The sequence below is a fragment of the Triturus cristatus genome, chromosome 1_1 (genome assembly GCF_964204655.1).
Source record: "Triturus cristatus chromosome 1_1, aTriCri1.1, whole genome shotgun sequence".
NCBI lineage: Eukaryota > Metazoa > Chordata > Amphibia > Caudata > Salamandridae > Triturus > Triturus cristatus.
This window is the reverse complement of record NC_140579.1, coordinates 496,349,448-496,363,759: the sequence shown is the minus strand read 5'-3', so window position 1 is coordinate 496,363,759 and position 14,312 is coordinate 496,349,448. Positions and strand designations below refer to the sequence as shown.

Below are 14,312 nucleotides of genomic sequence, written 5' to 3'. Positions count from 1 at the left end.
CAGAAATGGGATGGGGGTATTATTCCAAAGTGTTAGACACCTTACACGACATGTTTTGATAAAGCCAAACCATAGTTACCATAACCGTTTAAGATGATAAGGCACTTTAAGAGTATATGGTAGGCTATATCATAGAACAGCTATAAGGACATGGTTCCGAAAGCTGCAGACAGGCTCAGCTCATGCTAGAGCACCATCTCACATGTTACCAAGCACTCTGCCTCCTGGATTGTCAAGGCCTGCCATAGGAGTGGCTGATAGGTACACATGTGTCTATATATGAGATAGGTATAGGAATACTACACCTAAGCAAGGGGTGATTACACGACCTTGCCCCAGCTGAGTGATCAGCCAGTTGTGTCATAATGGAAGGCCAGGCCAGGGGTGGCATAATACATGCTGCAGCCCCTGGTAGGCCTAGGGTACACCTATGCCCTGGGTACCTAAGGTACACTGTACAGGGGCCAATAAGGTGATCCTATCCAAATGGGTTATGCACCTAAAGTACATAGTATTAATTTAGAGAGAGAACAGCAGGGCTGTGGGTCTGATTAGCAGGCCCACAGCCACATCTAAGTCGAAAACCAGTAAAGCAAAAGCAAAAAGTGGGGGTGAACATAGAAAGCAGACCCTAATCTCCTACAGCCCCCTCTCAAGCTTGGGCAGACTACATCTTTTCCGCCAGGCGCCAGGGAGGTCATGGGTAACCCAGAGAGGGTGTAACAGCCATATTCCAGACTAGAGATGACAAGTGCTTGGACTGCCATTTTTAGGTCAGTAGTGTCGAAGAAGGGTTTCAGTTTCCTTAGGTAGCTCAGGTGGATCCTGGCTGATTTGGCCATCGAGTTGATGTGATCTCGCATGTTTAGATTGAAGTCCAGGGTTATTCCCAGAGATTTGGCTGATTCCACGATGGTCGGTGGGCTGTGATAGCCTTTATCCATAACTGAAGCTCAGGGTTAGTTTTGGTAGGGAAAATTAGGAGAAATTCAGTTTTCTTTGTGTTGAGTTTAAGTTGATTGGCGGCAAGCCATTGGACTGTCAGTTTCAAGGCCTCATTCAGGGAGACAATCTCCTCGAGATGTAGATCTGGGTATCGTCAGCATACATATGGTAGGAGATATTCGTGGTGCGTAGAACATCAGTAAGTGGTTCTAGGTAAAGGTTGAAGAGGGTGGGGGACAGGGTTGATCCTTGAGGGACTCCGACTCCGACCGCGACCGGAGACGGAGCTGACAGGTTACCGTTAACTAGGAATCTCTGTGACCAGTTTTGTAGGAAGGATCTAAACCATTCTAGAACAGAGTCATCCAAACCCATCCTGAGTTTGAGGCGTTCGAGTAGTTTTTCATGGTTGACCGTGTCGAAGGCTGAGGATAGGTCTAGGAGGATTAGGAGACAGGTTTTGCCTTGGTCCAGGGCTTGGAGGGCATCATCAACCACGTGGAGCATGGTGGTTTCAGTGCTGTGCCCAGGTCTGAACCCAGATTGGAAGTCATCTAGTAGGTGGACGTTGTTGATGTGTTGACTTAGCTTACATTGCTTCGCCGTGATTGTGCCTCCATGTGAGATGGCGGTATTTTCTATTATTTGGGAGTGCAAAACAATACCCATGCCTTAACACTAAGGCCATGGTAAACAAGGAAAATATCAAGACCCACAGAATCTGTGCCTATTTATAGCACAAAATCAGTGCAATACTCATTGTAATAAATTGGGTTACCGGATGACTGGGGTGTGCGCCCTGGTCGAGCAGCAACCATAGTCCTAATCAGGGTAAGGCACAAGCAAACCCTTAATACATCTGTGCTCGCCCCCTGGTAGCTTGGTACCGAGCACCTCGGCTTAGATTAAAGCCAATGTGTAAAGTATTTGGGCAACACTTCAAACAGTGAAACAGTGCCAATTGCACACCAAAATGATCCCACACCAGGTTAGAGAAATAGAGCTTAATTTAATAAATAAAACAAGACCTAAATGCCAAAAATCCAATTAGTAGAACTGGAGTTATTGAGTTTGAAAATGTTTAGTGAAAATAGCGCCAAAAGCATAACGTTTTAACTGAGGATAGCTGGTCATTCTGAACTAGGACACTGTCACAAGTTCAGGCCGACCGCAATGGAGTGCAGGCCGGCTGCAGGGACCCAGTTACGCCCGCTGAACAAAGTATCTTAAATCCTAGTTGCAGAGCATTGCATGGATCCACGCCGATGATAGGCAGGCGCACAGTGAAGCAATGTGTTGGTTCCAAGATGCAGCAAGACTGCGGTGCGAGGTCCTGTTGCATCGAGGATCCCATCGATGTGGCTTGAGATGCGTACTCCGGCGTCTAAGATGCAGCGCACAGCTGGTTATGCGTCGGTTCCGAGAAGCTGCGATGTGGAATCTGTCTTTGTCGAGGCTGCCTTCGACAGGAGATCCGAGGACCTGGGCTGTGGATGCACCACGCCTTTGGGGTGATGCGTCAGTTCTGAGGGCTGCAGGGTGATGTGGTCTTTGCGACGGGTCCAATCCACACAGCGTTGACGGTGCATCAGTTCTGCTCGGCGATGCGCTACAACAGAGAAGATGTGCCGCTTCTGCTGGTAAGCACCTTAGGTCCACTTTTAAGGGTCCATGTCGGGGGGGGGCACCACCTGGCAGGGTAGACTGACAGATGGCAGAGTCCAGGTGCAAGGTTGTTTGAAGCCTGTTACGTCCCTGACGCTTCAGATACGGAGGCAAGCCAACTAGCCCTTGGAGTCACTCTGGGTTCGGAGTTCAAGTGATGCCGGTCCAGTCCTTCTCACCCAGGCAAGAGAGTAGCAGGTCAGCGCAGCAAAATATGAGTCCTTCAGAAGTACAGCAGTCCCTCTTCCTGTCAGAGTATCCACAGGTCCAGAAGTGTACTGACGAGGTAGTGTCTGAGGTCCTTCTTTTATACCCAGTTGGGACTTTGAAGTGCAGAGAAGCTTTTAGGGGCATGCCTTTGAAGTGCACAGGTGCCCTGCCTTCCCTGCCCTGGCACCAGACTAACTACAGAGGATATGCAACCCTTTGTGTGGAGACAGTACACAGCCTGTTCAGGTGAAAGTGAGCTCCTCTCTCTGATCCTGCCATTGATGGTCCATTTAGTCACGCCTACGCTCCCATGCTGTGTCGCTGTCTAGGAGGAATACACAAAGCCCAACTACACCCAGTCAATTGACCAGAGAGAGGCTGCAGGCACTAAATGCCTAAAGCAAGACCATGCCAGCTTTCTAATAGTAAAAGGAACAATTGATGGACAGAATCTAAGCAGTGCAAATATTCACCCCCAGTCACAAGGATCGGGTTTTAATCCATTGTTCTTTTACTCACCACGCCACCCCAGTTTGGACCCAGCCATATGCAAATCAATCTTGACCCTTTTCCTCATGGGAACAGTCCAGCCCGAACTGCCAAGCCAGTTCCTCCCTGAGGGTGAATGTGTGCATTGTTCAGCATTCCGTCCATCATTTGTTCCTTTAACTTTCTAATAGTGGCATTTTCAGAATTGTAATTTATAATCCGACTTCACCATAAATTAGGATGGTAAATTAGGATTCAAGAGGCACCAAATATGAACCAATTATCTTTTCCCATTTGGCAATTACACTTATAAAATGTAATCATGCATCTCTGATGTCTTCCTATTGGAGAGATAGGCCTTGCAGTAGTGAAAAACGATTTTATGAGTTTTTCACTACTAGGACATAGAAAAGTACATGTGCAGCTTTTTATATACCCTACACCCTTCCCTCCAGGGGTGTAGCTTGGTCAATAAGATTTGGGAAGGGTAGGTGTAGCTTCAGATATTCTAAAAATCATGCCGGCATATAATGTCAACATACATAATAAGACAAGCAGGGCACATATGAGAGGATAAAGGGGCAGTGGAAAGGGAGACAAATGTGGATTGATGGGGGTAGTAAGGTTTATTTTGCCAGGTCGATATTGCGGTTTAAAACTTCACGCACCAGCTCTGCAGTGACAGTTCGGCGACATGTTTAAAGAGCTACTTAAGTGAGTGGCGTAATCAGTGCTGCAGGCCCACTAGTAACATTCAGTTTACATGCCCTGGGCACATGTAATGCACTTTACTAGGGACTTATAAGTAAATTAAATATGACAATTGGCTATAAGCCAATTCTACCACGTGTTAAGGAGCGAGCACAAGCACTTTAGCACTGGTAAGCTGTGGTAAACTGTCCTAAAGCCAATAAAAACGAATTCAGCAAAAAGGGGAGGAGGAAGGAAAGCATTTTGGGGATGACTCTGCAGAAAGGGCCATTTTTAATACTCTTTCACAAAATGTCTGGGGTATAAAACTCAGTAACATCTGACTGCCCAAGGACCCCCGGAAATGTCCTCACAACTGCACATGCTGTTCTTTTTCCTGAAGGTTCCATATGACTGAGAGTCCAGGAATTTATACAGTTATTCATCCAGAGATTCCTCACCGTTCCTTCTCTTCTTCATACTATCTCTTTCTTGCTCCATCCTCAATGCTTTCTTCCTTTCCTTGCACCCTGACCTATCTCTCCCTATATCTCCATCTGTACCATCACTTCCTCTCTCAGTGACCTCTCTCTTCCCTTTTGTTCCAGGTCACACTACAAGGAGTACCTAGTCAGACTCATTAATAACCACACCTTGGATCCAGCCACCCTATATGACTTAAATGAACTTCTAATCGCGTACAGCCGATACTTGCCCCCAGGGGCCCCTCAGAAAGCCCCAGCAGAAGACTACCAAATCTATTATGCTCGACTACTGAGGGTAAGTTTGTGTAGCGGCAGAGAATGTGGAGCTAGTAGACAGATATGTGGAAAGGGTAAAGATGTAGATATGACAGAAATGTGTGTAGTGGATAGAGGAACAGAAGAGGGAGAAATGTATTGTGAAGAGAGCCAGAGGAAAAGATGAGTGAGAGAAGAGAGATTCATGCAGAAGGAGGGACATGTACAAGCTATGAAGAGTGAGAGATCTATTCCAAAGAGAGGAGAGAGGGATGTAGTGAGGGGGGTAAAATGTAAGTTAGTTGAGATAAAAATGTCAGATTGAGAAGAAGGATGCTGACAGATATTGATCAAATAATGTAACATGAAGACAGAGAAGGATGAGTGAAGAAATGAAGAGAGAAAAAGAAGGCAATGTACAGTAGAGCAAGAGACTTGACATGCAGCATGAAAAAAGGATCTGGAAAAAAGACAGACGAAGGGAAAAGAAATAGCAAAAAGAGAAAGACGGAGAAGGATGTAAAGAGGTAGAAGGCGAGATGTAAGGTTGGAAAAAGAAAATGGAGAAAGATGGAAAGAAGAAGGGAGAGGAGGAATGGAGAGAGATGAATGAATTACTGAAAAGGGAGAAAAAGAAAGGGAAGAGATAGAGAATGGCCAAATGAAGAAACAGAGCATAAAGAAAGGTCTGAGATGGGGCAGGAGAGTACAGTGATAAAGGAAGAGAAACGGGAAGGAGAAACAGAAGGCGGAAACATGGGAGCAGTGTTAGATGGTAAGAAGGAGTGAAACAAAGTAGAAGAGAGCTAGAGAGGCAGAAGAGGTTAAAGTAGAAAGAGGAAAATGAGATGAAGGGAGGAAATGTCCAATCTTTGGAAATGAGGTTAAGAAAACAACAAAGCAGAAGAAGAGATAAAAGAGAAGAGACATAATGAAAGAGTAGGAGAAAAGAGAAGGAGGAGATATGGAGAGAATTGAGGCGGACCATATGCGAGAGAAATGATAGGAAGGTCACAAAGCAGGGAGAACAGAAAGATGAAGGTGGAAAGACCAAGAAGAGTGAGGGGTAGTGGGCCAAGAGTAGAAATAGGGCAGCAGTTAGAAAGTTTAAAAAAATGTGTTTAGGAGGAACGGAGAGATGTAACGGGCAGCTGCCTTTAGGAAAGCCATGAACTTTACTATCATTAATAAAAGTGCCATAAATCAGCCATATACCGCCTTCTGCTAATGATGGTTGTCAGACCATTTTTCCAGTTCTTTCAAACATTCTTCCAGTATTGAATTTTTCATAGATTTACATGCTTGTATCTTCCGTTGTCGAGGTGGGAGTCCCACTGTAATTATAAGTAGCAGAGTTGGTCTTTCATCTAGGTCTATTATAATTATACTTCCCTATAGGATTGAGTAGCAGTCCACCTCATTTTGTACACGACCAAAGTCTAGCCAATCAGAGCGGAGCTTGCACCCTTCCCTCCTGTGCAGTGGCTTCGCACCTCAGATTTTTTACTGCACGTTGTGGAAAGGTAGTCTCCCTAAGTTATTTTCTCACAGATTCTTTCGTGGACAGTTACCTTCAGGTCAACTCTTTTCATTTTATTTTACTTCTTTCCCTCTCATCTGACATTACCATCATGTCAGAAGGGTCTTCAAACTGATTATTTTGAACATGCAAAACTTGTGAGAAAATGAAGCTGCTCTCTACCGACCCTCACTAGGAGTGCCTTTACTGCCTGCACCCCCACCATAAATCGAAAAAATGCAAATATTTTAGAACTTTCTCAGCCAAAACATTAAAAGATCTGGAGGCAAGGCTGTTATTAAGGCTTGAAAAAAGAAATGTGTCAAAAACTCCACTCTGGAGATGACAAACCCTGCCAAAGCACTAAAGGATGTAATAAAAAGAGAGATCAGAAATAGATACATCTGTACTAACAAAAAAGATCCCTAAGGAAAGAAAAACAAAAGTCAATCAAAGAAAATACCTCAATGAAGAAAGTGGCAAAAGGTGTCAGCTTCAGAGCCCTCAACGCCTTTTGAAAAGGCTTTCGCTTCTGCAAATATTAGAGAAACTGCCTCACTAAAATCAGGCAAATAGAAATTAACGACGGCTCTGTCAATGGTAAAGATGTCTAGGACGACGACACCCACAATAGTGGTGTCTTCCGCTTCGTTGACGAGTACAGCATTGTGGACAACAATCTCGGCGACGGCATTGATGGGACCTTCGGCGACGAAGGATTTACCCCGGTTGTTGTCAAAACTATCGACTGACCGCGGCTCAGTCAAATGCGATATTCCTTACAGTGAAGACGACGTCCATTCAACCCAACTCTTTCCCGTAATCTACCGCACCGTCGATGGGCCTGTCGACCGCCGTGGCAGCTAGGGCAGCAATAACGATAAGAGACTCAAATGCCTTAGCTATCCTGGGCAGGTACGATTGCCAAATGTGGTTGAATCTGGCCCAATTTTTTGATTCCTTATCAGAAGGCAAGAACAATACTGCAAGAAGGTGGAAGACTTTCATCAGAAATTATCGATTTGTCAATGGTTCAGACAAATGTTAGGGGCCGCAGTTCTACGGAGACCGGGGTGGCCTAAAGCAACCTCCTTCCGACCGTAAGTCCAGTCAAGGATATTGTACATGCTTTTAATGGTGAGGCTTTTTATAGTAAGCACATCGACGAAGCAATGCAATCAATAAAAGCTGACACAGAAACGGCGCATGCTCTGGGAATACTTCAACAAAAAGGATTCTCTTCATATTGAGGTGGTAAGGGATGAGTTCAATCATGGTGGATACCAACCCTATCGATACCAGCCATCCCACCAGCATACTCAAGGATATTGCCAACAGTACTTGCATCCGTAAAGGCCTTCACAGGCTTCCACTTCCTCCAGACACACAGGGCGAAGATGTGCTGCAACCACTACAAAAGGGCAAGATTCCTACTGAAAACAGAGACTACAAAGTGCCACCAGTCCCTTCAATGCCTCCACCGTCATCAGTTTCAAAAACAATCTTCTCAACTGCTTCACCAATTGGGCATCTATCTGTGGGTCCTAGATATTATAAAGTATGGCCACACCCTAGAGTTTCTCCAGAAGCCTCCGTACATCCTCCTGTCAAAAGAACTCATCAACACTTTTGATTGTTAAGAGACTAACTCCAGTCCCTGCTTGCATAGGTAGCTGTAGAGGAGGATTCCCAACACAACACATACACAGGTTTCTGCTCCAAATTTGTTCTCCTCAGGAAAAAGAATGGAAAATAGACAGGTGTTGGATCTCAACAATATCTCAAGACTCAATCCTTTCGAATGATCACACTACAGGCTATCATTCACATATTGAACATGAGGGGATCACATGACATCTCTGGATCTTCTAGACACTTATTTTCACATTTATATTCACGTCAGGCACAAAAAATATCTGAGGTTCGAGATGGCAGGGAAACCTTATTAATTCAGGGTTCTCCCATTCGGGCTAAAATCAGCCCCAAGGATTTTCACCAAATGTATAGCACCAGTAGCAGCCTATCTAAGATGGACGTGCCATCAGATATTCCCGTACTTAAACAATTGGCTGATAAAGGCTCACTCTTAAAGGACAGCAAAGAATTTGACAAGAGAGTGCATGTAGTTATTCCAGAACCTAGGCCTTCACATAAACAAAGACAAATCCTGTGTAACTCCTCTACTTGAAATAACATTCCTGGGAGCCATCATAGATACCACCATATGCAAAGTGTTTCCAACCATCGAGAGAGTAACAAAGATGATCACACTGGCAGTCACCTTACCACAAAAAAGGTCTGTTTCAGTAAGAACCTACAAATCATTTCTGAGAATGATGTCTTTGTGTATTCCCGTCATACAGAACTGCAGACTTTACATGAGACCACTGCAGGAACAACTGGAGAGGCAATGGACACAGGAAAAGGGGTCCTTCAACGACATTGTGCAGATAACATTGGAAATGGTGTCTATGATGCGATGGTGGACAAGGGAAGCAAACCTCACAATAGGGTCCATCTTCACAGTCAGAAACCCGAGTCTCATCAAGACAATGGTGCTCTCAAAAAACGGATGGGAGGCACATGTCCAAGATCTAGAAGTCAGTGGAAGATAGTCACCAGAAGAAACACAACATCATATCAGTCTTCTTGAACTGAGAGCGGTGGAATTGGGACTTGTGGCTTTCCTCCCAAGACTTCAGGGGTTTTAAATCAGACTGATAATATGCCCACAATGTTTTATCTAAATAAACGGGGTGGCACAAAGTCACGGTCTCTAACCAAGAAAGCACAACAAATATGGGCATGGTACTTACAGAATGGAATCTCCCTGAAGACAGAACATGTTCAGGGGACAAACTTCATATGGGCGGACAAATTAAGCAGGTCCTTAAAGGAATGCCACAAATGAGAGCTGTTTACCAACCAACTCAACAAGATGTTCAACAGGTGGGGAATACCTTCCCTCGGCCTCTTTGCAACTCCAAAAAATGCCTTAATTATGCCAGCATGTTCCCACACAATGGGTCATGGGGAAACGCTCCTCAAATGTCCTGGAGAGGCATGTTCGTCTACGCTTTCCCACCTATTCCTTTTCTACTGAAAGTATTATGCAAGATGAAACAAGAGCCGTGCAGGACCATACTGATGGCCCCGGTGTAGCCGAGACAGTTGTAGTATATACAGAACTTCTCCAAATGTCAGAACAGCAACATATTTGACTCAAACCAGTCCCAGGGTTACTGTACAGAGATGGTGAACAAGTAAGGCATACAAACCCGGAATCTCACAATTTAGCAGCCTGGATCCTGAATATTATGAATGCCACCAATTACACAATCCTCAGCAACGTAGAAACATCTTAGCAAAAGCTAGAGCAAAATTTACAAACATGTCCTACAAAGCTAAATGGTTAATATTTTGTAAAACTGTTGCACAGCCACAATTGTCATCCTTTCACTTCAGAATCTCCACAGCTCTTGCCTTACCTTCTTTCCTTAGCTGAAGTTGGCCAGCTCAATTCAAATGCATCTTGCAACGCTCTTGAGAAACGGGCGTTCCCGCAACAAGAAATCCCTTTGGTCAGATAGATTGATAAAGGAATTTTTCAAAGGCTTGTTTAGAGCTTTTCCACCAATCAAAAAACCACCACAATCTTGGCAACTGAACACAGCCCTAGCACAGCTAATGAGATGACCATATGAGTCAATCCATAAGGCTGACCTCAAACAGCTTACTTGGAAAATGGCGCTTTTGTTGGCTCGAACATCGGCCAGGCGCGTTAGTGAAATGCAAGCCTTTACTGTACACATGCCACATATGTATTTAAAAAAGAACAGAGTAATCCTGCATACCAATCCCATGCTCCTACCTAAAGTGCCTACTGAATTTCACCTAAATTAACCAATTGTCCAAAATACTTTTTTTCCAGAATCCATCAAGCACAGAGGAAAAATCATTACACACACTTGATGTCAAAAGTTGCCTTCATTTTTACTTAGAAAACTCTAAATCCTTCAGAAAAACGGATCGACTTCTAGTAGCCTTTGCGCCCCTTTCAAAAGACCAACCAGCTTCAAGAGAAACTATAGCGCGATAGTATCTGCAGCTAGTTTCTGTCACTAAAAAGCAGGATGACCTCTAGCATCCAAACTATGTGCACATTCTACCCGAAGCGTGGCAACTTCAACTGCCTTGTTCGCAGGAGTATCACTATCGGATATATGCAGAGCGGCCACATGGTCCAGGGTACATACGTTTACTAAACATTATTGCCTAGACACCGCTAAAGACAAGGGTGCAGCAGTGGGTAGGCTGTACTTCAAAACTTTTTTCAGTAAAGCTCCTTGAAATTTATTGAGAATATTTGGTTCGAGGCATATGAGCTGTAGATCACACACTATGCATAGATCGCCATCTGGTGTTGAGCCTGGATGTTTGCACATTGTTGTTGTCCTGGAAAGTATTTGGAAGTCACGGGATAGGTGGCTCCTCCTTTGGACAATAGTGCGCATGGGCATCGACTCCATCGTCAGATTGTTTTTTTCTGCCATCGGGCTCGGATGTGTTCATCGCGCTCCAGTTCGGTGTCGTTACCGATCATCTTTTCCATGCGAAATCCTCACCCATACTTTGTTTCCCTTCGACGCGCATCTCTACCAGACCTTCAAATCTTCGATTCCGGTCGTCGATGTAGGCCTTCTGGCCTACCTGCGCCATTGGGCCTTCGGCTCATGGAAAGGACTCCTTTTAAAAAGTGTCCTAAATGTGGATCCAAGTTTCCACATGCAGATCTTCATGAGGTGTGTAACCTCGGCCTTTCACCGGAGCACGAGGACAAAGATTGTCCAGCTTGTGCCTCTTTCCGCTCCAAGAAGACGGAAAATGAACAAACCTATACCAGCTCCACTTCCCTTGAAAAAGAGAGACAGTGCTACTTCTCCATTAAGGATTCCTTCTCCTTCTCCTCCTCCCCCTCCACACCACTCTCCTATCCCATATTCACCTCCCCCACCATTTTCTCCACCTCCAGATGATAATGACACCTCTGACGACATGGGGGATGATCCCCCTTTAGGGGAACCCAGTCCTCCTTTTGCCCCAAAGGATCCATGGGAAGATTACGACACACTAGATGTCCCAGACACAACTCAGGACGACATCTACCCATCTAGGCCATTCCCTCCTGTGGACACTATAGGGTTCACTCAACTTATGCACAGGGCAGCAGAATACCACGGGGTAACCTACATACAGACCCTATAGAGGAGGATTTCCTCATGGACACTTTCAAACCATCCCAAAGGTCCAGTGACATTCTCCCCATGCTAAAACGGGTAACCAAACACGCTCCTGAGGTGTTCAAGGATCCTGTAAGGGCCAGAGTCATTAACCCCCGGGTAGAAAAGCTGCCCCATCTGACCCTGTTTATATTAAAGGGCACATACCCTTAGATTCTTTAGTGGTCTCCAACGCCAGGAAAAGGGCCAATTCGCAAACCACAGGAGATGCCCCACCTCCTGATAAAGAATCAAAACTGCTGGACGCGTCCAGAAAAAGAACAGCGTCCCAAGCAGCTAACATGTGGAGGATTGCGATGGGGGCGTGGCCTGCTGAGCTGCGAAATGGCCGCTTCTTGAGTGAGCTCCGCCGGCCGGAAAAATATCCTTTCATGATCCTGCACTTTCGGATCGGCTAAACCCGCCCGGACCTGCTGCGGAGCTGGCACGGGCTATGTGGCATTGGCAGGCAAAAAATTGAGGGCGCAGGGTGACAGATCAATGAGATTTCGCCTGCTGAAGTATTGGCTGCGGAAGGACCGGTCGCCTCCCTGGCGCGTGGGCGGAGCCGTCAAAATCGAGCCCGGGGCGCCCGCACCGCCGAAGGTCCTGAAGCCGGCGTGGTGACTATACACCTGTGACTGGGAGAAAGCCTGACTGCGCGGCCCTGTGGAACCCGGACGCCGACTCCGGCGTCGCTGCTGTGACTCCGTCCGCCCGCCTGTGGATCCGACGGAGACGCTTGGGAGGCCGGCTGAAGAGTGAGAGACATCCTGCCAGGTCGAATAGGGATACTCCTGATGCGGAGCGGTGAGGCAGCGAGCGCCGACCTGGAGGCGCGGGCGCTGCTGCGCCGGTGTGTGCTACTGCTCCGGTGGCGCTACCGCGACTGCCACTCTGCGGTACCTGTGAGGGGGCATTTGGCAACCGCCATTTTCTTTAGTGCAGAGGCTGATATCCGCGTGAGCATATTGTTGGGAAGGGCGGAGGAGGTGAGATGCCGGGCTGAAACGCGGTGCCTGCTGTGAAGATCGTTGGTGCTTGCTGCGAGACACAGGTCCCCCCTGTGAGTTGTGGAGGTGCTTTGATGTGACGATGTGTTGTGGTGGAAAGAACACATAGATCGCTGGGTCAGAGACCGCCAGATGGAGCACCGCCTAGGCCTATCATTGCAAAGCTTCTGAACTACCAAGATAGAGATGTTATCCTTAGGCTCGCTAGAGAGAGAGGCAGGATCACGCATCAGGGAAACACCATTTCGTTCTTTCCGGATTTTACTCCAGCTGTGCAGGCGGCGAGGAGGGAGTTCCTCCCGGCCAAGAGACTTCTCCTTCAGGCGCAGGTGCCCTACTCTTTGCTGTACCCAGCGAAACTTAAGGTGTCCTTTGAGGGCACCACACATTTTTTCACGGATGCTAAATCGGTGCTAAAATTTGCCAAATACGTAGGTGGAAGGAGGCCCGGGAAGCAAACTGAGGGTGCGGAGGCAACAGCGGGCCATTTGAGTGACAATGACTAACAAGGGTATCGTATTGATGTAAATTGTCTCAGTGGTTATGCAACCTGGGGAACCTGTGCCTTGTTGTTGCGAGTGTCTGCTCCTTCTTCTAAAAGTCTTAGCCATGCTGCAGTGCGCCTGTCTCCGCTGGTGTGGTCTTGGGCGGACCGTGACGTCCGCAGATCTTCCGGCCACCCTGTTCCACACTGGGTAGACGCTGGCACAGTCACGCCCCCATGGGAAGGTTCCCTGATTTGTTGTATGCTTTCTATTTTGGGATGGGTATTCCACAACCTTATTGGGGGGTTGTAGTGGGTGGTGGGTGGGTAGTTGGGGTTTCGTTTTGTTCTTTATTGCCAGTAACAATGCCATCCGATCTGTGGTTGCTGTCATATTTGGAGGATGTGGGTACTGTGGGGCTTATCGATTCGTTATAGGTGACACACACAAATCCACTAATGTTCTAAACTGCTTAACGTGGAATGTCCGGGGTCTGAAGGACTGTAGGAAGGCTAGATTGGTACACGCCTACTTAGCTCGCCACAACATTGATATCTGCCTCCTTCAAGAAACGCATCTGAACACCTCCCCGTCACCCCGACTTCGCCAAGCCAGATGGGGGCACGTATATTCTGCTACGTATTCCAATTATGCTCGGGGGGTGGCTGTATTGATTAAGCGAGGATTGGACTGGAAGGAAGGGACGGCACAAAGAGACCCGGAGGGGAGATATGTACTTGTTCAGGGACTCTTATGTGGGATGCAGGTGACCATCGTGGCTGTCTACGGCCCGAATGTGGACTCCCCTGAGTTCTTTCACAAGATCTGGGCGATGGTGGGGGCAACCGGGTGTAATACCATTCTCTGGGGTGGCGACTTCAATGCTATCCTGGACGATGCACTTGACAGACAGGGCGTTGCCCGTAGCCTACACCCAATGGCTGGCGCCGCCCTGGGGGCGATTATGGCAGATGAGGGGTTGGTTGATGTGTGGCGGGACAGGCATGGAGGGCTGAGGGAGGGCACGTGTATCTCTGATCACCGCTATGCATGGTCCCGCTTGGACTATTGGTTACTGTCCAGGGATGTGGCTCTGTGGACAACAGAAGTCGAGCATATGCCCCGTTCTCTGTCTGACCATGCGCCGTGTCTGCTGAGGCTGTCGATGCCTGGTTTACCCCATCGTAGCTTTTCGTGGCGCCTCCCACCGCATGTCTTGCTTGATGAGGCTTTTAAAGAAGAGATTAGGGGGGATATGACCGAGTATTTTGCGCTGA

At 46.9% G+C, this 14,312-nt stretch overlaps 1 protein-coding gene across 2 annotated transcripts in view; it reads left to right on the top strand.

Annotated features, from left to right (window-relative positions):
* RNF31 (ring finger protein 31) overlaps positions 1-14,312 on the top strand; it is a 954,370-nt gene that overhangs the window by 928,769 nt on the left and 11,289 nt on the right. For both annotated transcript variants that reach the window (XM_085641869.1, XM_085641861.1), the window contains exon 22: positions 4,608-4,779. In XM_085641869.1, coding sequence (XP_085497995.1) covers positions 4,608-4,779 — 172 coding nt within the window. The remainder of the gene's footprint in view (positions 1-4,607; positions 4,780-14,312) is intronic.